Source organism: Trachypithecus francoisi, unplaced genomic scaffold, assembly GCF_009764315.1.
Source record: "Trachypithecus francoisi isolate TF-2019V2 unplaced genomic scaffold, Tfra_2.0 Lachesis_group16, whole genome shotgun sequence".
NCBI lineage: Eukaryota > Metazoa > Chordata > Mammalia > Primates > Cercopithecidae > Trachypithecus > Trachypithecus francoisi.
Genome location: NW_022681461.1, coordinates 75,885,961 through 75,912,772, shown reverse-complemented (window position 1 = coordinate 75,912,772; position 26,812 = coordinate 75,885,961). Strand labels below are relative to the sequence as shown.

Sequence of the window (26,812 nt, the reverse complement as noted above, 5' to 3'; positions counted from 1 at the left end):
TCCTTTGATATGAAAAAGAAAATCATCTTATAATTTGAAAATTAATGTTTCTAATGCCAAATAACAACATTACATAGGCTAGATAACTGGTAGAAAAATAGGATGGATAAGTTGGGCATGGTGGCTCATGTCTGTAATCCCAGGACTTCGGGAAGCTGAGACAGGCAGATTGCTTGAATACAGGAGTTCAAGACCAGCCTGGGTGACATGGAGAAACTCTGTCTCTACCAAAAAAAAAAAAAAAAAAAAATCAGCCAGGGGTGATGGCACACACCTGTAGTCCTGGGAGGTGGAGGTTGCAGTGAGCCAAGATGACACCACTGCACTCCAGCCTGGGCCACAGAGCAAGACCCTATCTTAAAATATATATATATATATATATATATAATATATGTGTGTGTGTATATATATGTGTGTGTATATATATGTATATATATATATGATGGATTTTAAAACATTAAGGAGATAGAGTTTTCCTATTGAATCACAAACTCAAGATATCACATATAAAGCAGTTAAGAAACTGCAGGAGAGGTACCACTGGCCATTAGTTTTTCAAAACAATGCTGACTTCTTAACTAAAGAGTATTATTTTGATGCAATCCCAGAAAACAGAGCTGTGCAGTCAGTAGCTTTGGTGATGGTGTTTATAAGGCACATGGTCAGTTACAGCCATGGCAGTGAGGCACTGTAGCCTATGTGCTGCCATTAAAGGGATCTACTGTTTTCCAGTATTTTATTCTGGAAAGATTTTCCAAAAAGTTTCTTGTCTCCAGAATAACTGCATTACATCTGGCAGAGAGTCATATGTTTTAAAGATCTGTTCATACAAAAGGACCTTCTTTTTGCAATCCTATTAATAGTCCTATTGCATAGCCTGCAATCATTTGCTACAAAATACTTGGGGAGACTCTGGTACAATAATGATGTAATCTCTTCCACCTTAGTAGATAAAATTAAAAAATGGCACTAGCATGTAAACAAAATGGAATCTGTAAAATAGAGAGGGTTGGGCACCCGTTACTACAAGAAAATGAACATTTAAGGGATTATTAGGAAATTTCTATTCAAAAGAATTTGTCACTGTGGTTTCCATTTTCCTTCTTCTTAGTTATGAGTCAGTTTGTCAGCATTCACATCCATAAGAGATGCAGTATTTAACCCCGACTTTTGTTTTCTCTTTATTCCAGAAGCCTCCCCAGCTTTCTGAGGATGATATCCGGCTAAAAAGCGAGGGAGAAGACTATAGTGCCACCCTCCTGGAGCCTGCTACCAGCTCTCTTTCCCCAGATCACAAAAACATGGAAATTGAGGTGTCTGTTGCAGAATGTAAAAGTGTTCCTGGAATCACCTCTACCCCACATCCCATGGACCACCCTTCCCCTTTCTATTCACCCCCACATAATGGCCTCCTCACTGATCACCACGAATCCCTGGATAACGATGTTGCCAGAGAGATCCGCTATCTAGATGAGGTGCTGGAGGCCAACTGCTGTGATTCTGCTGTGGACGGAACGTTCAATGGAACATCCTCCCCAGAGCCTGGTGCAGTGGTCCTGGTGGGCGGCCTAAGCCCCCCTGTCCACGAGACGACCCAGCCGGAACCCACTGAGAGAGCAGCTAGCCAGCAGGCACCGCCTCACATCGAGCTCAGTAATAGCAGCCCTGACCCCATGGCAGAGGCAGAAAGAACAAATGGCCATTCCCCCAGCCAGCCTAGAGATGCGCTGGGGGACAGCCTGCAGGCCCCTGTCAGCCCCAGCTCCTCAACCAGCTCATGGTGTTCTTCCCGAGATGGAGAGTTCACTCTTACCACACTGAAGAAGGAGGCCAAGTTTGAGCTGCGTGCCTTCCATGAGGACAAGAAGCCCTCCAAGCTCTTTGAGGATGACGAGCGTGAGAAAGAACAATACTGCGTTAGAAAAGTGAGGCCTTCAGAAGAGATGCTGGAGCTGGAAAAGGAGAGGAGAGAGCTCATCCGCAGCCAGGCTGTCAAGAAGAATCCTGGCATTGCAGCAAAATGGTGGAATCCCCCGCAGGAAAAAACCATCGAGGAGCAGCTGGACGAGGAACATCTGGAGTCGCACAAAAAGTACAAGGAGCGCAAGGAGAAAAGGGCGCAGCAGGAACAATTGCTGCTGCAGCAACAGTTACAGCAGCAGCAGCAGCAGCAGCAGCAGCAGCCCCCATCGCAGCTCTGCATAGCCCCTGCCTCCCCTCATGAACGCGCAAGCATGATTGACAAAGCAAAGGAGGACATTGTCACAGAGCAGATAGATTTCTCTGCTGCTCGCAAACAATTTCAGCTGATGGAGAATTCCAGGCAAGCAGTGGCCAAGGGCCAGAGTACACCCAGGCTGTTCTCCATCAAGCCTTTCTACAGGCCTCTGGGGTCAGTCAACTCAGACAAGCCACTGACTAATCCGAGACCACCTTCTGTCGGGGGACCTCCAGAAGACAGTGGTGCCTCAGCCACCAAGGGACAGAAATCCCCCGGTGCCCTGGAGACCCCACTGGCAGCAGGAAGCCAGGGCAACACAGCCCCTCAGGGGAAGGAAGGGCCCTACAGCGAGCCTTCTAAACGTGGGCCCTTATCTAAACTGTGGGCAGAGGATGGAGAATTTACGAGCGCCCGGGCCGTCCTCACTGTGGTCAAGGATGATGACCATGGGATTTTGGATCAGTTCTCAAAATCTGTCAATGTCTCCTTGACCCAAGAGGAGCTTGACTCTGGTCTTGATGAATTGTCAGTGAGGTCTCAGGATACCACAGTCCTGGAGACCCTATCCAATGATTTCAGCATGGACAACATCAGTGACAGCGGGGCCTCCAATGAGACAACCAATGCCCTCCAGGAAAATTCACTGGCTGATTTTTCTCTGCCGCAGACGCCACAAACTGATAACCCCTCAGAGGGCCGAGGAGAAGGTGTCTCCAAGTCATTTAGCGATCATGGTTTCTATTCCCCTTCCTCCATGCTGGGGGACTCTCCGTCGATTGACGATCCCTTGGAGTATCAGGCTGGTCTCCTGGTGCAGAATGCCATTCAACAAGCCATAGCCGAGCAGGTGGATAAAGCTGTGTCCAAAACCAGCAGGGATGGAGCAGAGCAACAGGGACCTGAAACAACTCTAGAGGAAGCTGAAGCTGGGGCTTTCGGCTCAGAAAAGCCTCAGAGCATGTTTGAACCACCTCAGGTGTCTTCTCCTGTTCAAGAGAAAAGGGATGTATTACCAAAGATTCTGCCTGCTGAAGACAGGGCACTCAGGGAAAGGGGGCCCCCCCAGCCACTGCCAGCTGTGCAACCCAGTGGCCCGATTAACATGGAGGAGACCAGGCCCGAAGGAAGCTATTTCAGCAAGTACTCGGAGGCAGCTGAGCTGAGAAGCACAGCCTCCCTCCTGGCCACTCAAGAATCCGACGTGATGGTTGGACCCTTCAAGCTGAGGTCCAGGAAACAGCGGACTTTGTCCATGATCGAGGAAGAGATCCGAGCAGCTCAGGAAAGGGAAGAGGAGCTGAAGAGGCAGAGACAAGTCTTGCAGAGTACACAGAGCCCCAGGACAAAGAACGCCCCATCGCTGCCCTCCAGAACTTGCTACAAAACTGCCCCAGGTAAGTGAGGTGCCTCACATGAGAGACATGCCACAGCAGTCTGTTGTTGTTGATTCCAGCTCATGGGTTTCTATGTGGAGCCTCCTCTGTGCGTGTCTGGAGTAAGTGTTGGGGGGACACTAGCATGAGAATTCCAGCATACAGGGACATGCAACAAAAGTGTCAGAGTGTCCTCCAGAAGAACCCTGAGCTTGGATGGAGTTTGCCACTTTCCAGAGGATGCAATCGCTCCTTTTTTGTTGTTCTGCTTTGGACTTGGTTTGTTATAAAGAAATGTTCTCTTTTACTTGAAAGCCTGCTGTTGTATGAAGGAGAGGCTGTTTACAGCATAGAACCAGAGTCGGCCTGTGTGTGGACTATGTTGGAATCAGTAGCTTGACCCTCAGTATCTGTAGTTAAATCAAACCCATCTGATTTGGGAGCTGTCCTCTACTAACTAACCCCTTCTGAATGCTGGTTCCCTTCCCAGCAATGATAGTCATGGCTTGGCATTGCAGACTGATCCATGCAAAATGTTCTTGTTCATCTTCTGTGTAACTGGATTTTTCTTCTGAAGTCACCACAAAGCAGCTACTTTGTAATCAGGGGTGGGTGCATCTTTTCTTGTCATGTGACCCCTTTGGAGAAGTTGAATGACTCTTCACAAAGGCAGGTCTTTAATCCCTTCATATTGCCTGGGCGGTCCCTTTTTTGAATACTTTGTGTAGATGGTTGATGTTAATTAGGGTGCTAATTATTATTACTACCATTTGGATAACAGTGTGACCAGTTATTTTGATTTTCCATGTGGATTTGATGGCAATCAGGGATCCACACATCTTCAACTGTAGAAAACACTGCTCAAAGCGTGGTCCAAGCTAGTCCAGAAATCATTTGCTACTGGTTCATTCTAAGTTCAGACATTGAGAGTAAGCATTTGAAAACTCTTATTGCAATACGATATTGTCCTGAAATCCAAGCGTGGGATTTTTGCATTTTACAAAACTATTGCTTCATAATGGACTGGTGGGGAAAAACTGATGCTTCACCAGAGAAAATTTCAGAATCATTACCCTAAAGTATAATTGTTGACACTTGTCTTGGTCCATCCAGATCTTAATCTTAACCTTGACACTTGGCTTCCATCAAATCTACAATAACACAAGGTCACTCTTCTCATTAACTTTTTAAATTTTGAAAGAATCTCCAACCTAAAGAAAAGTTCCCAAGTACAGTACAAATGTCGTTCTATTTTGAATCATTTGAGAGTAAATTGCCAATATGATACCCCATCACCCCCAATTTTGTAGACTGTTCCCTAATGTGGGTCTCTGATGCTTTCATATGATTATTTTCAGGTTGTGCCTCTTTGGTAGGAATCCCACCAAGTTGATGCTGTGTTCTCACTGTATCCAAACAGGTAGCATGTGGTATTAGTTTGTCCCATTATGGGGACAGGTGTCAACTCTGATCACTTAATATTGATTGTGATCACTCAATTGAGGGAGTGTCTGCCAGGCTTCTGCACAGTAGTTACTTTTTTCGTTTGTAATTCGTACGTATTTTGCAGGGCAATACTTTGGTATTGTGCAATTTTTACCCCACTTCTTATCAAACTTCATTTATTTGTGTCGGTATGATCTCATGGATTCCTGTGATATTCAATGGATTATGATCCATTTCTTTTATTATTTTTATACTTAACTTGTTCAGTTACTGCTCACGGGAGCCCTTTCTGGCTAACTTATATGTCCTTTGGAGATGTTCCCGTTATCCTTTGAATGCTTCCTCAATTTCTAGCATCGCAAGATATTCCAGTTTCATCTTATACTTTCCAACCCTGAAATCAGTCGTCTCTCCGAAGAGCATTAGTTTCTGATGATGGAGAATGGTATTTACAAACAAAGATCTGGCTGCTAGCTGTGTTCATTGTTATTGCATTGTCACTGGCCCCGGGCACTCTCAGTGGACAGAATTAGAAATTATACACATTTCTCTTGAAAACCATGAGTTTGCCCCATTGCTTTTAAATTCTTATTTAATAAAAGGCTCATTCATACTTTCTCCTTTTCCATATTTGTAACCACCTTCTTGACAACAAGGTTTTGTTTTTAATAAAAACTTAGTCTTTATTATCTGTAATATGTTTATTATTTAACTAGCCCTCCTTCCCCGTCACTCCAGTATAACCAGTCTCCTGTTTTCCTCACCAAACTTGGACTCCAACATCATTTCTGGGTGGCCACTGCCACCCCCCTTCACCAACACCCTCCTTACCCTCCCTGGGCTCCAACACTATAGCAGGTACCATCTTATTCAGCCTGGCCTAGTGACTTTTGGACTGAATTGTTTGGGAAGGAAAGGAAAGGGAGGAAGAAGAGGAAGAGTGCAGTGACTTTCTTAATATATGCCATCAAATTGGTGATAAAGTTTCAACAAATGAATAAGGTGGGGGGCGGGCACAGACATTCAGACCGTAGCATGAGTATTTTCAGGTTTCTCTGGCTCTGTCTGTTAATCGAACCCCTCACCATATTACCTCCAACTTTATTTCCAGCACATAAACAATTGTCTAATATAAAGACATTTTAATGCTTTCTCCTGATTCCCCCACTGGCTGTTGTCCATCAGGCTTCCCCACCAGTACCAAGGTTGCCTTAAACAAGTCAGCATCCTAAGGCTTGCCAGTGGCATCTCAGCAACCCAGTATCAATCTCCCCAGTACTTCCCTCCATGCTGATACTGATCTGTTCTCCCATATCCCACCCCCATAGGATTGATTTCTGCTCCCTACAGGGGGATAGTAATTCATCCGTGCAAGTCTGCTCTAGTCTTGATGTCATATTGAGTACAATCATGATAATGATATGCATGCATGTCATTTCTTCATGTTTATCTGTAGAACATTTAAAGCAGGCACCCGGGCTTCCCAGAATTACAACATGAGTTGAAAGAAATGGAATGTAAAATACAATTTTCTTCCTGTTCATGCCTGGAAATCTTTGGAGTATTACTTGGCTGGCCAACCTCCAAGTTCATGATCAGGGAGAAGGCTGACACATGACTCTGAGCAGCCAAACTAGACAATTCATGACTAGGGTCAGAACTCCTGGCTCCAGTGGTTTTGTGAATGGAGATATTACCAAGTTCCTATGGCACATTTCATATTTCATGCCAGAAGAAGTGACTCCACTAGTTTGTTGTGTGACTCAGATTGATGATTGAATACCAGGTGATGAAAAACACAATTTTTAACTTCTCTGGTAGAAATTATGCTGGTGGCATGCTGGAATCCTAAAACCTTAAAGCAAATAAAATCCCAGCCAAGATGTGGTAAGGAAGGAGAAATCTTCTAATTCTTTCCATACAAAAGTTATCTAGACGGAAACCCCATCCCCCAGGTGTGGAAGTGTTGTTTGTTTTTGCTTTTAGTGTCTTTGTCTTTGCTTTTAAAAGATGGACAATGAATGATAGAAGTTCTGTTTTGAAAAGCATATAGTCATTGTTGGTTCTTATTTGACATTTTTTTTTTTTTTTGAGACAGAGTCTTGCTCTGTCGCCCAGGTTGGAGTACAGTGGGGCAAACTCGGCTCACCACAACCTCCACCTCCCAGGTTCGAGTGATTCTCCTGCCTCAGCCTCCCGAGTAGCTGGGATTACAGGCACCCAACACCAGGCCCAGCTAATTTTTTTGTTTGTTTGTTTTTTGTATTTTTAGTAGAGACAGGGTTTCATCATGTTGGCCAGGCTGATCTCTAACTCCCGACCTCAGGTGATCCACCTGCCTTGGCCTTCCAAAGTGCTAGGATTACAGGCATGAGCCACCATGCCTGGCCCTTATTTGACTTTTAAAGGAAGAAGCTCCACTTTAATAGTATTTGAATGACATTTGTTTATACAGAGGTGAACAAAAATGTGTAGTCCCTGCTCTCAGGGAACTTAATGGTTCAGTAAGAGAAACAACATTAAACAAATGAGGCAGTTTTATGACAGAGAAGCACAGAGACCTGTAGGAGCACAAAACAAGGAAGACCATGTCATTTGGAGGATAAAGAAAGCCTTCCTTCCTTAGGAAATTACTGTCTAAGCTGAGAAATGAAGGGGTAAAGCTGGGCTCAGGGTGTAAGGGAGAAGGAAGGGCACCTGACAGGCTCAAAAGGAATAGAGAACTTGGCACATTTGAGATATTTAAGAGTAAGTTAAAGGAAGAGATTTAAAACAAAACAGAAATTGATTTGGAGTCAGAGAACCAAGAGCTCTGTCAATCATATGAAGGGTTGTAGACTTTAGAGTTTACCCTATGGTCAATGAGAAGCCTGTGAGAGTTTTTAAAGGAGTAATTATCTGAACACAACCCCGAGCTGTCCTGCCTTCACTGTGAGTTGATGGACTCAATGTCTTCCTGTTGTAATGAATCCATTTCACAGGCTTGGATTGAGCTCTTCCTGCTTATGAGCACTTCGGAAGGCCGGCGCCATCTTGGTGAACACCCTGTATGTTATGTGAGGAGCCATGCTCCCAATAGTGTGTGCATGTGTGCCCTCTGCTGATGGCACTTAGAGACTAAACGGAGGAAGGCCAGGGGTGGTGGTGCATGCCTATAATCCCAGCACTTTGGGAGGTGGAGGCAAGAGGATTGCTTGAGCCCAGGAGTTTGAGACCAGCCTGGGCAACATAACAAGTCCCTATCTCTTAAAAAAAAAAAAAAAAAAAAATTAGCTGAGTGTAGTGACACATGCCTGTAGTCCCAGCTACTTGGGAAGCTGAGGCAAGAAGGTTGCTTGAGCCCAGGTGTTCAAGGCTGCAGTGAGCTATGATTGAACCATTGTACTCCAGCCTGGGCAGCAAAGTGAGATCATGTCTCAAAAAAAAAAAAAAAATAATAAGAGAGAGAGAATAAAGGAAGCACCTTTGCAGGTACATGAGCCTGATTTGTAGGGGTAACTCACACACTGCTGTAAAACACCCTTGAGAAAAGAATTAGGGGGTGGGATATCCAAACAGTGTATTGAAGTTGCAGTTTAAGACCTTTTCAAATGTCTTTTCATATTGGTGTTGCCAACAGTTCTCACTTTAGTATCTATGTCTATTATTAGATATCCTGGTTTCACTTCCAAGTTCTAAGCATGCCAGACAAACACGGTTAGGTGATGATTTGTTTGGTTTTTTGAAAGTTTCTGTTTTCATGCCAGATGTTGAATTTATCTACCAAGTCAGATCATTCACCCCGTGAGACCTACATTATGGAGAGTGGCAAAAGAGAAGGTGGTGTAGGTTGCTATTAAGTTCCACAGCTTGGGGTGTCTGTTCATGTCTTCTAATATGTGGAAAGACGTGATAGTTAAAAATCTTACTTTTGTAAGATGTACAGGAAGTATTGACTTCTGCTGCTGTCTGTTTAGATTGAGACTCCACATGAGGTGATCATTATATTATTATAAAGATTCTTAACTAGGTCTTTGTTCTTTCCCCTTCATTATCTGCGAATATCACAAGGGAAAGTCTTAGGAAAAATATATTTGTGAGTGTCCACACAGTCTTCATGAAGCAGAGCTTGGTGGAGTGTGCCATGCTACATTAGAGCCAGATGAGGCATGGTTTCATCTGAGGTGCCCTCATTGCTCCATGGGGGAAGCCCCTGTGTCAGCATCTGACGGAAGGATTGATGATGAGAGAGCTCTCCATCCGTAGTACACAGTGCCTCTCTTTCCTGCAAGGCAGGGACCAACTGTGCAGCTTGTGGGAGCCCTGCTGGCTGTGTGAAGCTAGCTAAAGCTTACTGTGGAGTGTCCACAGATGGTTATTGTCCACCACCAAGTTTCTAGAACATTCTCTGGTGACACAAGTCTAATCATGGTAGTTACAATTTATCAAGGCCTTAAAGCTGCATATAATACGAGTTATTTCACACTTGACATTTCTCATTTTCTCACTGAATCCTCCCAACAGCCCTCTCAGATACAAATTAACCCTTGAGGCCAGATATATTTCTGGATTCAGACTTTTTCTGATTTTAGAGAATTTATAAAGTACATACTATTATTTAGAAAAGTAATGCAATATATATGCTATTGTTTAACACAACTGGCAGGTTCTGGGGCAACACCCTGTGATCAAATTAAATTTCTACTCTAAAACTTGAGAAGAAGAATTAGTTACATTAAGTGGGGAAAGACTAGGAGACACTCATGTCAGTTCATGTCAGGTTTTGCTGCCAAATAAGTTATGAAAAATCTTTCTTTTCAGACTTTTTTGGATTTGGGAATTATGCATGAAGAGTTGTAGATCTGTAATATTATTCTTTTTCAAAGTATTACTACTAGAGCCCAGAGAGATTAAGTTGCCCAAGGTCGCTCAGCGTGAAAATGGGAGTCTGGTTTCAAACTCAGGCTCTCATTTGTCTCCAAAATCCATCTTCTTTCCCCTACCTTCTCCTTCCCATCTGTTGAGCCTGCTCTGCGAGGTATGCAGTAATAGCTTCTCTCTCCAACCTGTAGCTCAGGTTCCCTCTGCCCTTTCCCAGTCTCATGCCCAACCCCTGCATTTTCCTGGGTCCTTCCTGATCCTCCTTTTAGGAGCCACTGTAGCTCTTCAATCCTTATCTTGCAGTGGCCTGGATGTATAAATTTGACTCTCAGAGGCCATGAAACAGCCCTTCCCTAGTGACCCAGGATGATTCCTTTCTGCTTTCAGAACTCAATTCCAATGCCCCAAATTACAGTAGGCAAAATCAGGCTGTCCAAAGATCTGAGCAGATAGCCAAGGGACTAACTTAGTCCACTTCAACCATCTAGCCTAGCTGCTCTTGTGAGTTCTTTTTGAAAGTTTATTTCCCAGGAAGAAACTCTGCCATTTACTCCAGAAACAGGCTCATTCCTTGAAAACTTTGAAAGAACTGGGTACTCAAGCAAGGAAGCAATTTTTAAATTTGAGGATGAGCAGGGATAAGTGTTCATTATTCTGTTAACTAAATATGAACACTTTTGGTTCAGTGGCGTCAAAGTCAACTAAGTTAGTTGACTGGTGATCATTGAGTACCATGACTATGCACTATCCTCCTTGCCTTTTAAAAATTGAGCTTTCTTCCTTGGACCAGAACTTCCCTGTGTTCTCTTTACCTAAAACCAGCAAGTATGTTTTCTTGAAAAATGCATGCCATTTGGAAAGGAATTGGTAAGAAAAGACTATGTTGAAGCTGTGTTTGGCAAGGGGTGAAGGTGTGCAATGAAATCAGGACTTTTCAAAGTATAGAATTCCACATTCTCTTTAGACATTACCCTTACAGTTTTGGAAAGGGCAACTGCCATGATTAAACCTGCCCGTCAGCCTCACTCTTGAGATGCTGTGGGCCCAGAAGTCTTTATTCTGTAACAAGCCTGCGATCACAGCTTCTGGGCAGCAGAACTTTGGAAAAAGCAGAACGTTCCCCACCAGCTGAATTCCCTGGTGTAAGCAGGTTCCGCTGTTCCTGCTGATTGTGCTGGGTCTTCGGATATATCCACATGTCTGGGTTGACTCCTGCTGGTGCTAGGCCACCACGTGATGTCCTCATTGCCTACTTTTGCATGGCCTCTCCATGCCGCAAGTTAGTTAGGGGAGCATCTTCTGAGGAATCAAACTCAGCCATGTACAAAAACAGATGCATAGTTTTCAGGTGACAAAGAGGAGGTGATTCGCAAGGAGATTGGCGTTTCAGGTCTATTTGATCTTTGTGTGCTACATACGTATGGGGTGGAAAACTAGGGGGTGAGGTGGGTCAGGGAGAGAGTGTGTGGACAGACCATTAGAGTACGGAAGAATACATGTGTAGTTCTTTTAACAAGATTTTCTTTCTCATGGCCTTTAAATAAAGTAAAGTAAAAAGCTTCTCAAAACCTGTGTGTATCTAACTCACAAGTATTACCAGTCTCTCTTTTATTTCCCATTACTCAAGTATACATTTATATGCGAAGGCCAAGCGAGGTGGCTCATGCCTGTAATCCCAGCACTTTGGGAGCCTGAGGTGGGTGGATCACTTGAGGTCAGGCGTTTGAGACCAGCCTGGTCAACACAGTGAAACCCCATGTCTGCCAAAAATACAAAAATGAGCCAGGTGTGGTGGCGCATGCCTGTAATCCCATTTACTCGGGAGGCTGAGGCAGGAGAATCGCCTGAACCCGGGAGGTTGTAGCGAGCTACAATCACTACTGCACTCCAACCTGGGCAACAAAGCAAGACTCTGTCTAAAAAAAAAAAAAATGTGATGTAAAAAAGCTGGTCAAGGAGAATACATGCTAAAATGTGACAGTCACTTCTCTGGATTCGTATCTCAAGCTTAATTCCTGACTCCACCACTTGCTAGCTTTGTGACCAAGTTACTTCACCTCTGTAAACCTCAGTAAAATAGGAATAAAGTTATACCAGCCTCATAAAAAAGTTGAGGCAGGGCCTGGTACATAAAAAGCTCCTAGTAAGAGTTATTATTGTTGTTATTACAACATTACAACATTACAGTTGCTCTTTTGTTTTAAGAAAAAGCCTAGAGGCTGATCGCTTGAGACCAGAAGTTCAAGACCAACCTGGGCAACATAGTGAGACCCTGTTTCTATGGAAAAAAAAAAAAAAGCTGAATTTAGTGTTGTGTACCTATAGTTCTAGCTACTCAGGAGGCGAGGTTGGAGGATTACTTAAGCTTGAGTTCAACGCTGCCATGAGCTGTGGTCATGCCACTGGACTCCGGTCTGAGTAACAAAGCGAGACCCTGTCTCAAGAAAGAAAAGTCCAGAAAGCCTTAGTAGAATTATTTATGAGTTGCTCTTTCACGCAGTTGTGAGCCTGAGATAAATAACAGAACACATACGATAAAATTGCTTTCTATTCCTAGCTGGGAATTTTTTTTCAGTTACTTCCTTAGAATTAACATTTCTCTTGGAAACTTGAGGTCAGGAATAATGAGTTTTCAATAGTCCACTATGATTTCAAAAACTAAAGAGTAAAAAATCCATCATTAAATGTATTGAGTGACAATAAAATTACATGTATTACCATAAAAATGTTTTCCTTTTGGGGGAAGGTAATCTTCACACAGCCAAGCCTGCCATGCTAGTAGAAATGTACTTAACAAAAGGATCTTGGTGGAGAATTACTATTCACCATAATTTTCATTCTTACTGTTTTAACTTTTTTCCTTTTTGGTCTTAAACTCTGCCTGCCCTGTAAGAGCAGAGCTCTTTCTTTCCTTCTAGAGTTTTCATCCTCTTCCAGTTGTGTTCATAGGGATAAACCCAATATCAGCAACTCGTCCAACAACCCGACTTACCTTTAAGCAATAGTATTTGACAGTTTCTCAGACTTGTTTGCCAAGCAGGGGTATTTCTCATTTCTGAGCTAGGTTTATAATCTGAAGATTCATATCATCACATTCTCCCACCCCTGGGGCCTTCAGAGGAGGAGATAAAAGAAGAAGGGACCAGCTCTTGGTGTGTGGGTCACAGCTGGAACCGCACAAGTCCGTGCACTCTGGGACTGACAAGCAGGATGTTCCCTTGTACTGAGAGGAAACGAAATTGAAATTGCAAGTCTGAGCTCATTTCTTTCTGGTGACTTGTGGGTCGCTTTAGATGTTTGCAACCTTATCCCAATGCTGTGTGAAGAAAGGAGGTCATTGAAGGAGGCCCCGGCCGAGGCGTGTCCTCTGGTGGGTGCTTTTGTTCGGTTCAGTTTGGTTTTTAAATACGAGTGGGTGATGGCTTTTTCTTTTCTTTTGAGAAATGTGGAAACAAAGGCTTTTGATTTAAGACCTCAGACTTCATGCATAGAGAGTGTAATAATCACCCAAATCATAATATCTGACCAAAATTTTCAGAACTTTTGGAATCCTCATTGTTGGCTTTTTAAAAGTTAGACCTGAAATCCAGAAGGAAGATTTGGGCTGTCAGGGATGACAACAGCTGTATTCTGAGTGCATGCAGCCGTCTCTTGGATTCTTTGGGTGGGAGGAATTGCAGATTCTTTTCTCTGCCCCCTGTCAGCACAGCCCGCCACAGATGCCCAAGGGAAATCCGTCTTGCCTGGAAAATCCAGAAGCACAGCCAAGGCATGGCTTGCTTTCTCTAGACCACAGTGGTATAACTATTCATGATGAATAAGCAGGAAACACCAATTTATGCTTTCCCACTCATGATGGGAGACACCACTAGCTAATTTGGAGTGAAACTCATTGGCTTTCCTTGCTCCTTAGTCTACCTTGCAATGCTACAGTCTCGTGAGCACCACCATTGCAGAGATGAACAGTTTTTTTCCTTCTGAGCTCCTCTGGGTATGCACTGCCTGGGATGATAGAAGGACTTGTGGATCTGCCTAGTCCATAAAGGTTAAAGCAAGTAGGTTTATCTGCTTTTCTCAGCATGAGCTAATAATATTTACAAGAAAAGTTTTCTGGTTTGTTTTATATTTTAAAATTAATGTGTGCTTATTGTAAAAAAAATGTAAAAAGAATCAAGTGATTCATAATCCTACTCCTGCAGGAATAGCCACCTTTCTAGATTTTCTCCATGCCCATAGGTGCTTGGAAGGCAATATTGGGTTGATACTTGCATTTGTTTCTATTGTTGCTGTGACAAATTACCACAAATATAGTAGCATAAAAAATGCACATTTAGCCTGGCACAGTGGCTCATGCCTATAATCCCAGCACTTTGGGGAGCTGAGGCTGGAGGATCTCTTGAGCCCAGGAGTTCAAGACTAGCCTGGGCAACATAGTGAGACCTTGTCTCTAGTAATAATAATAATTTTTAAAAATGCATTATCTTACACATACATTATCTTACAGCTTTAGAAGGCAGAAGTCTGAAATTCATCTGCTATGGATGAATATCTAACCAAAATAATTTTCAGAACTTTTGGAATCCCCATTCTTGGCTTTTTAAAAGTTAGACCTTAAATCCAGAAGGAGGATTGAGACCAGCCTGGTCTCGATTGAGACCCCCTCCCCCAAATTCATATACTGAAGTCTTAATCCTCAGTGTGGTGGTATTTGGAGGTGGGCCCTTTGGGATATAATTAGGTTTACATGAAATCACAGAGTGGAGCCCTTATGATAGAATTAATGCCCTTGTAAGAAGAGACATCAGACTGCTTCTCTCCCCACTGTGTGAGGACACAGCAAGAGGGCAGCTGCCTGCAATCCAGGGAGAGAGCCTTCAGCAGAAACCGACCATTCTGGCACCTTGATCTTGGACTTCCAGACTCTAGAACTGTGAGAAAATAAGTGTGTGTTGTTCAAACCATCCAGTCTATGGTATTTTATGGCAGCTCAAACAAACTAAGACTGGGCTAAAATCAATGTGTCAGCAGGCAGTGTTCCTTCCAGAGGCTCTGGGGAAGAGTTCACTTTCTTCCCTCTTTCATTCTATATGCTGCCTACATACTTTGGCTCATGGCCACCTTCCTCCATCTTCAAGGCCAGCAGTGCAGCATCTTCAGATCTCTTTCTCTCTCTCTCTCTCTCTCTCTCTCTCTCTCTGACCCTCCTACTTCCCTTCTGCAATTACATCAGACCCAACTGGGTATTTCAGGATAGCTTTCCCATCTCAAGTACCTAAACGTAATCACAACTGCAAAGTTCTTTTTACCTGTAAAGCAACGTATTACAGGTTTGGGGATTAGGACTTGGACATTGTTGGTGAGGCCATTGTTCTGCCCACCATAGGAGGCAACATATAGTGTTCATCTTATGCTGATTGAGTGTCTGCCATGTGCCATGTACTTTTGCTTTCTTTCACACAGTTAATAAGTGATGAACTAGGATTTGAACCCAGGCAGTCTGGCTCTCCCACCTGCACTCTTGAACTCCTGCAATATCTCTACTTTTGCAATCTGCTTTTTCTCTTAATATATTTTGAATATTTTCTCGTGACCTTAACCATTCCTCTAAGTTTGAGAGTCTGAAACATGATTTATAATGGCTAAATAATACTTCATTGCCTAAATGAGCCATAGCTAACTTAACTATTCTTCAATAGGAAGATATCTTGGTGTAGTTAAAAAAAGACAGTGCTGAACGTTCTTGTACATGAGCTTTGTGCCCATACTTGATTATTAAATGAACTTGGGCCAAAAAAGTTCCTTGGAAGCTGGTTAACTACTGCACACTAGACAACAGTATTTCCTAAACTGTTTTTCTTCCCCCCCCACCCCTTCTGTATTCATTTACTTACCTTAAAATTTTTTAGAGATGAGGTCTCACTGTGTTAACCAGGCTGGTCTCAAACTCCTGAGCTCAAGTGATTCTCTGACCTAAGCCTCCCAAAGTGCTGGGATTACAGGCATGAGCCTCAGCACCTGGCTTTTTTTATTGAGGTATTTAATATATTCTATGAAGTGAGGTTTTCTGGTTAAATATACTTGAGAAATGCTGTACTCCCATTCCTAAATTAGAGGTTTACAATCATATTAGCATTAAAACCAGAAGTCCTCTGGTAAACAAATCCCTCTCTCCCTCCTTGTTTTCTTGAACCCAGTGTGTCCCAAGCTTAATTTGACCAAAGATTTTTTTATTTGTGGCATCAAGTACTATCTTACAAAGTTAGGGTCACAGGACATAATGTTAGAAACACATCTTTAGAGTCAACCAAGTGAAGCCACTTACCCTCAAACATCTTCAAAAGCTTAAGTCTAAAATTACTCCAGATGGAATAATTTGAATATAATCACGTTTACAATATAAACTCAAATGTTTCCTATCCTCCACTCAGAATTTCAGTCTAACATTGTTCTAGTGGTTCCTTATGTTCATTTTAGAGGTCACATTATACCTGTTCCTGGCTCTGTAAATGTTAGGACTGGCCGTCAGCCAAGACCAATACAGGTCTGCCCTGATGTCTACATGGCACTGTGTGTTCATGTTGTTCAGGGATAGTGACTGAGGTCCTTCAAGAGAGCTGTTCTGACCGGGCACGGTGGCTCATTCCTGTAATCCCAGCACTTTGGGTGGGCGAGGCAGACTGATCACTTGAGGTCAGGAGTTCGAGACCAGCCTGGCCAACAATGGTGAAACCCTGTCTCTAGTAAAAATAAAAAATTAGCCAGGCATAGTGGAGAGTGCCTATAATCCCAGCTACTCAGGAGACTGAGGTGGGAAAATCACTTGAACCCAGGAGGCAGAGGTTGCAATGAGCCAAGATCACCACACTCCAGCCTGGGCGACAGAGCAAGACTCCGTTTCAAAAAAAATGAAAGAAAAAAAAGTGTTCTACAATGAGATCACTTGGACTCGGGAAGGGGAACATCACACACTGGGGCCTATCATGGGGAGGGGGGAGGAGGGAGGGATTGCATTGGGGAGTTATACATGATATAAACGTTATGCACATGTACCCTAGAACTTAAAGTATAATAAAAAATAAAAAAAGAAAAAAAAAAAAAAGAAATTGAATTTCAAATATAATATTGAATGATAATCACATATAAATCTTAAAAAAAAAAAAAAAAAAGAAAAAGTGTTCTACAGAGTGTTCAGTGCAGGTGAGGAACTGGATGGCAGGATGTGCTCACTGAAAATGGGGCAAATGTCAGGCGTCACAAGCTATTGAATCATTCATGAGGTGAATAAACCGATAGCAGAGCAAAGTTTGCGGGAGTAAGCAAAGCTGGACCTGGGGTTACTGGGGAAGTGCTGAGTGAGATGCACCCTGGAGCAGTGAAAAAGAAGTACCAAAGGTAACCATCATGGTTTGGGGAGTCTGCTGGGGCATGTTCTCTGGGCCAAGGGACTTCAGGGGGCCTTATGGGGTCATGAAAAAGGATGTGATTGAGCTCCCAGGCCTGTGGCACAGACTATTTGCATCACACTCATGTAATGATCGAGACCCAAACTGGTGCTGTCTGCAGTGTCTACTATTGGGGGAAGAGCATCCAGAGTGCTGTCAGCATCCTAATGGAGAGGACCTCTGGCTGCAAACTCTGGACCTCTGAGGAAGTTATCAGGTGTGGAACAGATTTCTCTCCAGCCTTTTAGCAGCCTGTGTGATTCCTAAGATGGCACCCAGAATTCTGGTGCCTGGTTTGAACCATATTTGGAGAGGAGCATCAGAGATCACAGGGCCCAGCAGAGAAGCCTGGCTGAGCTAGCTTCCCTTGATACTGACCAGAATGATGGCCGGAAGTCTGGGAATGAGGCATAGTGTCTTCTCTCTCTGGGGACCTGTGATAGCCCCTCCTGAGTGGGTAGATAGAACCAGAACATGGGCTCAGTTATCCAAAGCGACCATTCTCAGCCCCCTTGTCCCTGGCAGCCCCTGCTCCAGAACTGCTAAGCCAGCCTTTCTTTCCTGTTGCTCCTCTGACCTCTAGTGGCTAGAACTAGAAAAACTTGCTCTAGGGATGAAATCATCAATAAGCAGGAAATGTCTTTAATGTTTAATGGCTGAGCACTTCTCTATAGACATCCTTCACCCTCTTTACAGCATTCTTTCTGCATACATCCCATAATTTAATTCAGCCATCATCAACACTGGGTTTGGGCTCCAGACTGTGACTGTTACTCTCTCATGTAACTTGGGATGAAGTTGGCGTCTGGGCCTCTGTGGTCATGACATCCACCCTAACTACATCCCAGGGTTGTTGCAAGGCTCAGATGACATGAAGCCTACAAAAGTAATGATATATAAATCCTCTTGTTACTCCAAAGCCATTGATTTTGTGATTCTGTAGACCTAAAATGTTTTAATTCATATATTTTGGTGAAGGCATTTAAGCCCTTTCCTCTAATTCTCTGTGGGAGATTCTGTCCCAATCCATAAGCATTTACTTGTGGTTGTTATGTATATTTCATAATGGACTTACTGATTACTCAACAAACATGAATTTCCTACCTCATGCCGTATACCACCGCTACTGCTGGGGTCTGGCAATGACCAGACAGGCAAAGCTCTACTCTAATGGAGTTTACATTCAGATGAATTAAGGGGATTCATAGACAGGTGAAACATACCCCCCGTCCTCAGGATGACATTATAGCTTAATTGAGAAGACAAAAGCTTCAATAACCAGATAAGATTCAAGTCAGTATGTGAAAATGGCCTTCACAGAAATATAAACAGGAGTTCCACTGTGCTGTGTGTGAAAGGGAGAAGCTAGAAGCAATGAATATAGGCTGTGCTTTCTAGGTGTTTAATGCTGGAAGAATGGCTGGTGGGAAGTGATCCGGACACTTGAGAGGTCAAATAGAAAATGATGAAAATTAACCTGGTAACTGGTATCTATTTCTGGTCCCAGAAGAGATGCAAAAATTGTATGCAGAATATGCATGAAATTGTTAATCTCACCCTATAGTCAAATTATTCTTTGAGATTCCAATTAAATAGTAGCTAGATTCATTAGATGCTTTCTGTTCTGAATATTAACCTTATAAATATTAACTTTGTCCTCATAATAACTATCTGAGGTAGGTACCTCTATCATCATACTCATTTTACCGATGAGGAAACTAAGATATCAAAAGAGTAAATAGCTTGCGCAAAGTGATTTGGCTGCCAAGTTATGGGTTCAAGCCCAAACCGGCTGGCTCCAGAGCTTGCATGCTCACCACTGTGCTATATTGTTTCTTAAGCCTTCAATTAAAAAGTCAATCAGAATTTTCAGAGATACATACTAAGTGTGCAGGAGTGAGGTGACCTGAAGTCTATGATTGGTTTAAAATAATTCAGCAAGTCTAAGGAAGGAAGGAAGAGCCAATTATACTAAAATCTTGATAAATGTTTACTCTGGGTGATGTTTATAATGTTTATAGGGGTCATTATAGTGTTCCCTAATTTCCATAATAAAAAATAGAAACCTTTGCAGTGAATTTGGAGATCTTGAAATACTTATTATTGTACTGTTAATATCAAAAGACTTTTCAGTTATCCTGGTAATTTAGATCAAAGCAATGAATCTCACTTTTATTAAAATAATGTGGTTATGAAATGGAGTACCCTTTTCTGTATATTAAAACCTATTTTCCACCTAATTCCCAAATGTGACAGCTGAAAGCTAGGAGAATTTAAGTGATCAGCCCATGATTGAAGTGGGAATATGAAATGATATCTATAGTCAGTCACATAGCCAAGTACTGGAAGAGCAGAAGTTAAAAACCTGGGTTTCCTGGACTCCAGGCCTTTGTAGCTCTCATCAGAAGGAGGTTCTACCAGTAAAGGGCTAAGCAGCCCACATAGAAACATGGACATGAGGCTTCACTTGTGATTCCTGCTACACCAGGCAGTTGCCAAGTTAGAAGCCTGGGATGTAAGATGAAGAAAGGTGAGTCATCTTCGGCTTGGAACTGGAAGAGGTCAAATGGTCCTTTTCCCTCCCAAACGGGGCCATGCAGGCCCCATTTATCTTGTGTGTTTTCTCCACATTCCTTGTTCACAGATTCTAGCCGTGTCAACCACAAAGGGCATAATTGGAAAAATCCTAATTGTACTTGAAGATACTTCTCAGTAGTGCATTTGGGGCTCTGTGGCAATAAACCCACCCCTTGAAGGGCCAGAAGCCAGGGCCAGGCATTTCTTGGGAGGGAGGGATGAAAATGGTCTTGGTAAGGGTGCGCAGAGTCATCACACCACTGTTGAATTAATCACTGACCTCATCTCTCCATCCTGAGGATTCTTGGAGGACATTGCAAGAGCTGAAATCTCCCCATTCCCAAGGCTGGTGTGCACCTTTTCCACTGCCTTTGTTGGTGTACACTTCTTAAAGTCTGGGATGCCTCAAACCCTCATGTTTCAGGACCCCAGCAGGTGAGGTCAATGAATGAAGCTGGCCAGTATAAGACTGGGGTGAACTGAGAAGAACAAGCCTCATCCTTATTCAAAGGTTTTATAACACTGAGCTGTCTGCACAAAATGCCCGGGCAGGTCAGCAGACAACTGGCTTCCTCTGCTATAGAGGATAGACCCTGGTGAGGAAAGCAGGAGGCCTGGGTACCATCACTGGCTCCCTGTGACTTCAGCACAGCCTTCCCTTGGCAGAGCCTCAAGCTCTTTCATCTGTTAAGAAGTGGGTCTCTGAGTCTTCAAGGCACCACCACCTCTGACAGTCTAATTCTATGATCTGTGATAGGATACATGTCTCAAAACAACTGGAGCCACTGTCTGTCTGTCCAACATATATTTGTAGACTGTGTGCCAGGCCTGTTTGATCTAACTGACTTTTTGGAACTTGGTGTCCTTGAGATCTTTAGATGGGTTTGTGCATTAACCTTAAGTGCTTTGATCCTGTAATATAATAAAATGGCCTACACTTAACCATCATTCTGGTACCATTCTCTGTGTCAGAGGTTGTTGCTCTTTTATTTGCCAGTTTTCTCTTCTTTCTAAAAGCAGTCATGAGCAGACAAGCTTAGAAAGGGTGTTCTCTTCGTGTTGTTTCAGGGAAAATAGAGAAAGTCAAACCTCCTCCATCCCCCACCACTGAAGGCCCCAGCTTGCAGCCTGACTTAGCCCCTGAAGAGGCTGCCGGAACCCAGCGGCCCAAGAATCTGATGCAGACCCTCATGGAAGACTATGAGACACACAAATCTAAAAGGCGCGAGAGAATGGATGATAGTAGTGTAAGTTTTTCCTCCTTTCCTCTTTCACTTCTCTGAGCGCGGCCGTCGGTGTGGTGTGTGGTATTCTAGTCCAGGCACAAATGTGTATGTGGTTGTCTGGTCAGCGTTAGGGTTCCGATATCGGTTTTCAAATATGTGGTTTCACATGCCTGGAACTGGGTTTGGGTTTTCGCCTGTTTCAAAAGAAAAATGTTGATCATGCAGGGAGCTGGTTGTTTGCAGCCAAGTATAGCTGGCGTTGACCAGCAAGACTAGTGTGTAAGATGTTTGGTGCATAGAAAGACAGCATGCAAGGGCCACACAGGGAGAGGGATGCAAGGGCCCTGAAATCATCCCTAAACACCTGGGAGCTGATTTCTACCATTGCCCAGTAGAGATTTTATTTCTCTAGAGAAGGCTGAAGATGCTGTTCCTTCAAAACTGACCCTCTAGGCAATCCCTAACAATGTCACACAGTGCTTAAAAGACCCAGTGTGTTTGGGACTGTTAACAAGCCCACGTGCATAGCTTGAAAGCAAAGAGCCAGTTAAAATGACAGTTGAAAACCACATGGCTACTTTGCTACCCCCAAACCCTAGGAACTTTGCACATAATGTTCAAATTAACTGTGAAGGAAGTCATCTGCTCTGTGGTTTCTTTCTCCAGTTAGAGACATAGCAACTGTTGCTCTACACAGTCCCAGGAGCCTGGAGATCAGCCTCAGGGTTCATGCCAGCCTCCTATGGGTCTTCTGGCACCAGTCTCTTAGCACATATTGAAGTCACCACCTCCTCTCCTGACTGCACTCAAGTCACAAATAGCTTGGGTTGGTTGAGGATCCTACCCAGTTTACCTGAGACAGTCCTGGCTTATGCCCGTTGTGATGCTGGGATTATAATCCCCTTTCACTCTTTTGTTGTTGTTGAGACAGGGTTTGTCTCTGTTACCCAGGCTGGAATGCAGTGATGTAATCATGTCTCATTGCAGCCTCGACCTCCTGGGTTCGGGCAATCCTCCTCCCTCAGCCTCCTGAATAGCTGGGACCACAGGCATATGTCACCACACCTGGCTTATTTTTTAACTTTTTTGTAGAAAGGAGATCTCATTATGTTGCTCAGGCTGTTCTTCAACTCCTGAGCTCAAGGGTATATTCCCACCACAGCCTCCTAAAGTGCTGGGATTACAGGCATGAGCCACTGCACCCAGCCCTTGAAAGTGTCCCAGTTTGGGTGATAAACCATCTGGTCACCTTAAACTTGAATACTATGGAGTTCACAGTAAGAATTCCCTGCTGCTGGCCGGGCGCGGTGGCTCACGCCTGTAATCCCAGCACTTTGGGAGGCCAAGGTGGGCGGATCATGAGATCAGGAGATCGAGACCATCCTGGCTAACACAGTGAAACCCTGTCTGTACTAAAAATACAAAAAATTAGCCGGGCGTGACGGCCGGCGCCTGTAGTCCCAGCTACTCGGGAGGCTGAGGCAGGAGAATGGCGTGAGCCTAGGACGCAGAGCTTGCAGTGAGCCAAGATCGCCCCGACGCACTCCAGCCTGGGCGACTGAGCAAGACTCCGTCTCAAAAAATAAAAAATAAAAAAAAGAATTCCCTGCTGCTGTATTGCCTTTATATCCTAGCTGGCTAAGTTAAAGGATTTCTGGAGTTGAAGCCTAGATACTGAAAGTTGCTTTCAAAATATATGGTGGTAAAGACAGGAAGAAAGCAGATGGCTATCTGGCAGCCTGGCTACTCACTTGGCATCTCCCAGGCTTTCCCTTATGTTTACACCTGAACTGCATGGAGCACTGTCTCAGTTGCTGTATTAGGCTGCAGCTATTCTGCTGGGCTGTTCGCTGTATTAGACAGTGGGATGACGCCTGGCCCTGGGTAGCTGCTGCAGACATTTCCACTGCTGAACTTCACTGCAGGGGAGCCAGCAGCTCCTTTCGTGAGCCTGTAGGACTTTTCCCTGGCTCCTCAGTCACTTTCACCAGCCCTTCTTTGAAGCCCCACTTCAAAGGATAAAGTTTACCTTAAGAATTTTCTGGAGGCTAGATCATTCTGAAGCGTGGTGTCTGGTTTCTTTTCTCCCAGTGACTCTGCTCTATACAGCAGCAGCTTTGGTAGAATTTAGCCAAGTGGATGCCCCACACTCTGATGTGGATGGGGAAGAACAAGTAGAACCACTTAGCATGTGACCCACGTGAGTGTTTGCTGAGCACACTCTACTTGTCACTTGTGTATGTCTTTTGTGTTGGAGTGCAGATGATAGGGAAAAATACCCCATACAGACAGGTAGAGGCAGTTCTCACTCATTTCATAAAGGCAGAGGGCTGGAAACTCTTTCGTGCACATGCTGACACTCTGGCAGCCACCTCACAAATGCCAACCAGGTTGGATTTTTCCTTTGCATAAATGAAGCTGCTTGGAATCAATGTTTTAATATGCTGATTGCCCTTCACTTACGAAGTGAAGAGGCAGCCTCCTCTCTCTGTATTTCCCAGTAAATAAACATTTTGAAAAAGGCAGAGACCTAACTAATTAAGCTGTTAATATCCCTGGATCTTGGATTCAAAGCCAAATGTTTTGCACTGTTATTGCTGTTACAACAGAACCAAGTTTGCTGTTGTTGAAAATTCTTAGGATCAGGACAAAATCTACCAATCCACTATATGCTCATTTAAGAGTTCAAATCTAAAACAACAAATTCAGATTGCTTCTAAAGCAAAGATATGATCGTCAGTCAGGCTTCAAATGAGAGCCCTCTCCTAGCCCTTCCAATTCAGGGATCTTTTCTCCTTTATCTATGTCGATCACTGGTGAATGTGTTGAAGTTTACCTGTAGGGATGAACAAAGATTCATTTTTTTCCTAACTGATCTATGGCCCCTTTTCCATTTTTTTTCTTTAATACCAGAAGGATAGTAATAGAGAGCAGATGGATTGCTGGGGGGTTGAGTTATGTAACTGGCTTACCTATCCGTAGAAGCATAAAGTTAATTCTCTTAAAGGTAAAGTAATTCTGGTCTCTAGCCTCCATTTACATACACTATTCTCATGGAGAAACATGGCTTCTTAGACTCTCTACCCTCTAAGCACCTCAGTGGTTCACACCTACATATCCAGCATCTCCCCATGTTATGCAGCATCACCCCTGGTACCTCCATTTGCCAATATTCTTTCCAGTAAGCCACTTGGCAGCTTTTTGGCATGCCCTTTTGGAGATGATAAATCATACCTGAGAATCAGTACCTGTCACATGATTAGAATACAACCATGTGTTTGGCCACTGAAATTAGCAGTTCTTTGTGAATTAAGCAAAAATAATTATTATTTTTTATTCTTTCTAAGGAGAAGGCAGAGTTAAAAACAAGACAGGCGATGATCGTTGGAATGTGTATAAAGTGCGATATGTTAGACACAATGATATTGAGGAGAGTGAAAGACAGAAGGAGAAGGATAGAATGTAGCTATGGTGGAAGTTTTGCTGAGTGAGAAACACTGATCTTTGCCATCAAAACAAGTTCAGTGTCCCCTGAGGCCCCGAGCCCCGAGCACCATCAGAGTTTTGGTGGCCTCTGGGGTCCTGTCCACAGGGACTCAGCTCAGGGCCCTGCTGTCTCCAACTTTCCACTTTATAAAAAGTCATATGCAGAGAGGTCCCTAGCTTATGGGAGTCAGGGAGTGGTGTTATCCAAAGGTTATCCCCAACTGGCCATATTTGTTACTAACTCAGAACTTGAGCAAACTACTCCCTTTAGTGGCCACAGTCTTCACCCACCTGGGCTGATTTCTTTGTCCTGCATGTTGAAGTCACCAATGAGTGTCTCCAGCCTCACTTATTAATGGACCTCTTGGCTAATTCTGGGGACAGGAGGATTACTATCCCCACCCCCACCCACTTACCCAGGGCTGTTTACCAACTTATGCAAGGCCTTTGTGTGAATTAGGAAAAAAGTCACCCTTGTTCCTCTATGAAGATGCAGCCCTGCACCAGCCACACATTTTGGGGGTAGAGCAGGGGACTGGGCTTTAGTACCATTCATCCCTTTAGTCTGATGCTTTTGTGCAGTGCACGCACCACACATGCAGATGCAGCAGTCCTATTCATATTGTGGGTTTCTCTTATCTGGAAATGTTCTCTTATGTAGAAATGTCCCCTTATCTGGGTCTCATACCATTTCTGCTCAGTCATGCAATTCCTAATGGACGAGTGAATCCTAGTTTCCTAAAGGGCTTCTTGGTGCCTTGCAAAGGGACTGCCTCCAAGGTGGGGTTGCCCACTCATGGATCTGGAAGACATTTGGATCAGTGGGCACAAATGATGGACTATTTGGATGTTTTTCCTTCAGGCATGAAGAATCCCTTTAGGAAACTATGACTCATCAGTCTGTCCTAAGTCACATGACTGTATTTAGGCAAACAGTATTTTTCCAGCCAATTATTTCCCTAAGCTGACCTGAGCCTCAGAAAGTAAAGATGATGGGTCATTGAGTCAGTGATGCTCATAAACATCTCAAGGGTTTGCTTTGCCTTTCTCAGTTGAAGGGATGCTGATCAGAGTCCAAATCACAGCCTTCTGGATGTTCAGCCCCATCTTTACTTCTAGCACAGAATCTGCTCTCAGTGGGGTTTTCCTGTGTGCTCTCTCTCTCTCTTTCTCATCTCATGACTTAATTACTGAGAGGTCATCCAACCACTCTGTCTTGTCTTAGAACAAGAGAAGACCTTGTCAGTTCTCCTGGGCTACGTCAAAACTGAGAGTTCCTGGCACACATTACCCTTCCAGACCAGGACATGCATTGAGAGTTGTGGCCATCCCCTCGCTCAGTGGATGAAGGAAGCCCATCTGCCTCCTGTTCCCCTAGACTCTACAGGAAGCTCAGTGATGCCTTGTGCTTCCCTAACTCTCTCTTGGGTTCTCACTCATACCCTAGTGAAGGTGCAAAGGAGAGAGAAGAGCTCCTGACTTGTCAGCCCCCAGCCATTAGCCCAATCATGACAGAACTATAATTCCTAAGTGTTACATATAAGAAGCAGTCAGCAATCACAGATGTGGGATCCCACCTAACTAGTCTATGGCTATCAATGCCCCAAACCAATAAATGCTTTAAATGCCCCAGGCAGTGTAAATTTGTGCTCATTACCATAATTCTGGAGAGGGATGTCCCAAATTGGTCCTGCTATCTCATTTTCCATTGTCAGGCCATTTTTTTCTGTACTTTGCGGAAGACTTTTAGTCCCCTATAGGAACAAAAGGATCATTTCAGTTCCTAAGTGCTCATACTAATAATCCTAAATAATCACCCGAAATTGCTATCAAAGGATGATCCCCCTCTCGGGAACTTACCCAGGTCCCCAGGGTTCTGACGAGGGAGGCTGTGTGGTCTCCCTAGGCAGGACTATCCTTAGGCCACAAACCAACTCCTGTGATTAAGATCTTCTTTTAATGGAACAACAGGTTACACGACGGCTTTGGGGTTCAGAGAAACATACGGGAAGAGAAAGGCTATTTGGCTACAGATTCTAGCAAATCCAAAATGGCCCCCAACAACCTTGCTGGTGGGCAGCTAGCTGGTTGTGTACAGAGGGGAAGGAATCTTGTTAATTCAAAGGGCAGAAAATGAAAGCAACGTTTTGAATTAGCAAAGTACGGCTTATCTGACATTTT

The 26,812-nt window shown here is 43.8% G+C and overlaps 1 protein-coding gene across 7 annotated transcripts in view; it reads left to right on the top strand.

Moving 5' to 3' along the window:
* Positions 1–26,812, top strand: part of PALM2AKAP2 (PALM2 and AKAP2 fusion) — a 402,567-nt gene that overhangs the window by 364,901 nt on the left and 10,854 nt on the right. For 6 of the 7 annotated variants that reach the window (XM_033237853.1, XM_033237852.1, XM_033237857.1 and 3 more), the window contains 2 exons: positions 1,191–3,615; positions 20,988–21,166. In XM_033237853.1, coding sequence (XP_033093744.1) covers positions 1,191–3,615; positions 20,988–21,166 — 2,604 coding nt within the window. The remainder of the gene's footprint in view (positions 1–1,190; positions 3,616–20,987; positions 21,167–26,812) is intronic. The other variant, XM_033237854.1, reaches the window with a different exon arrangement.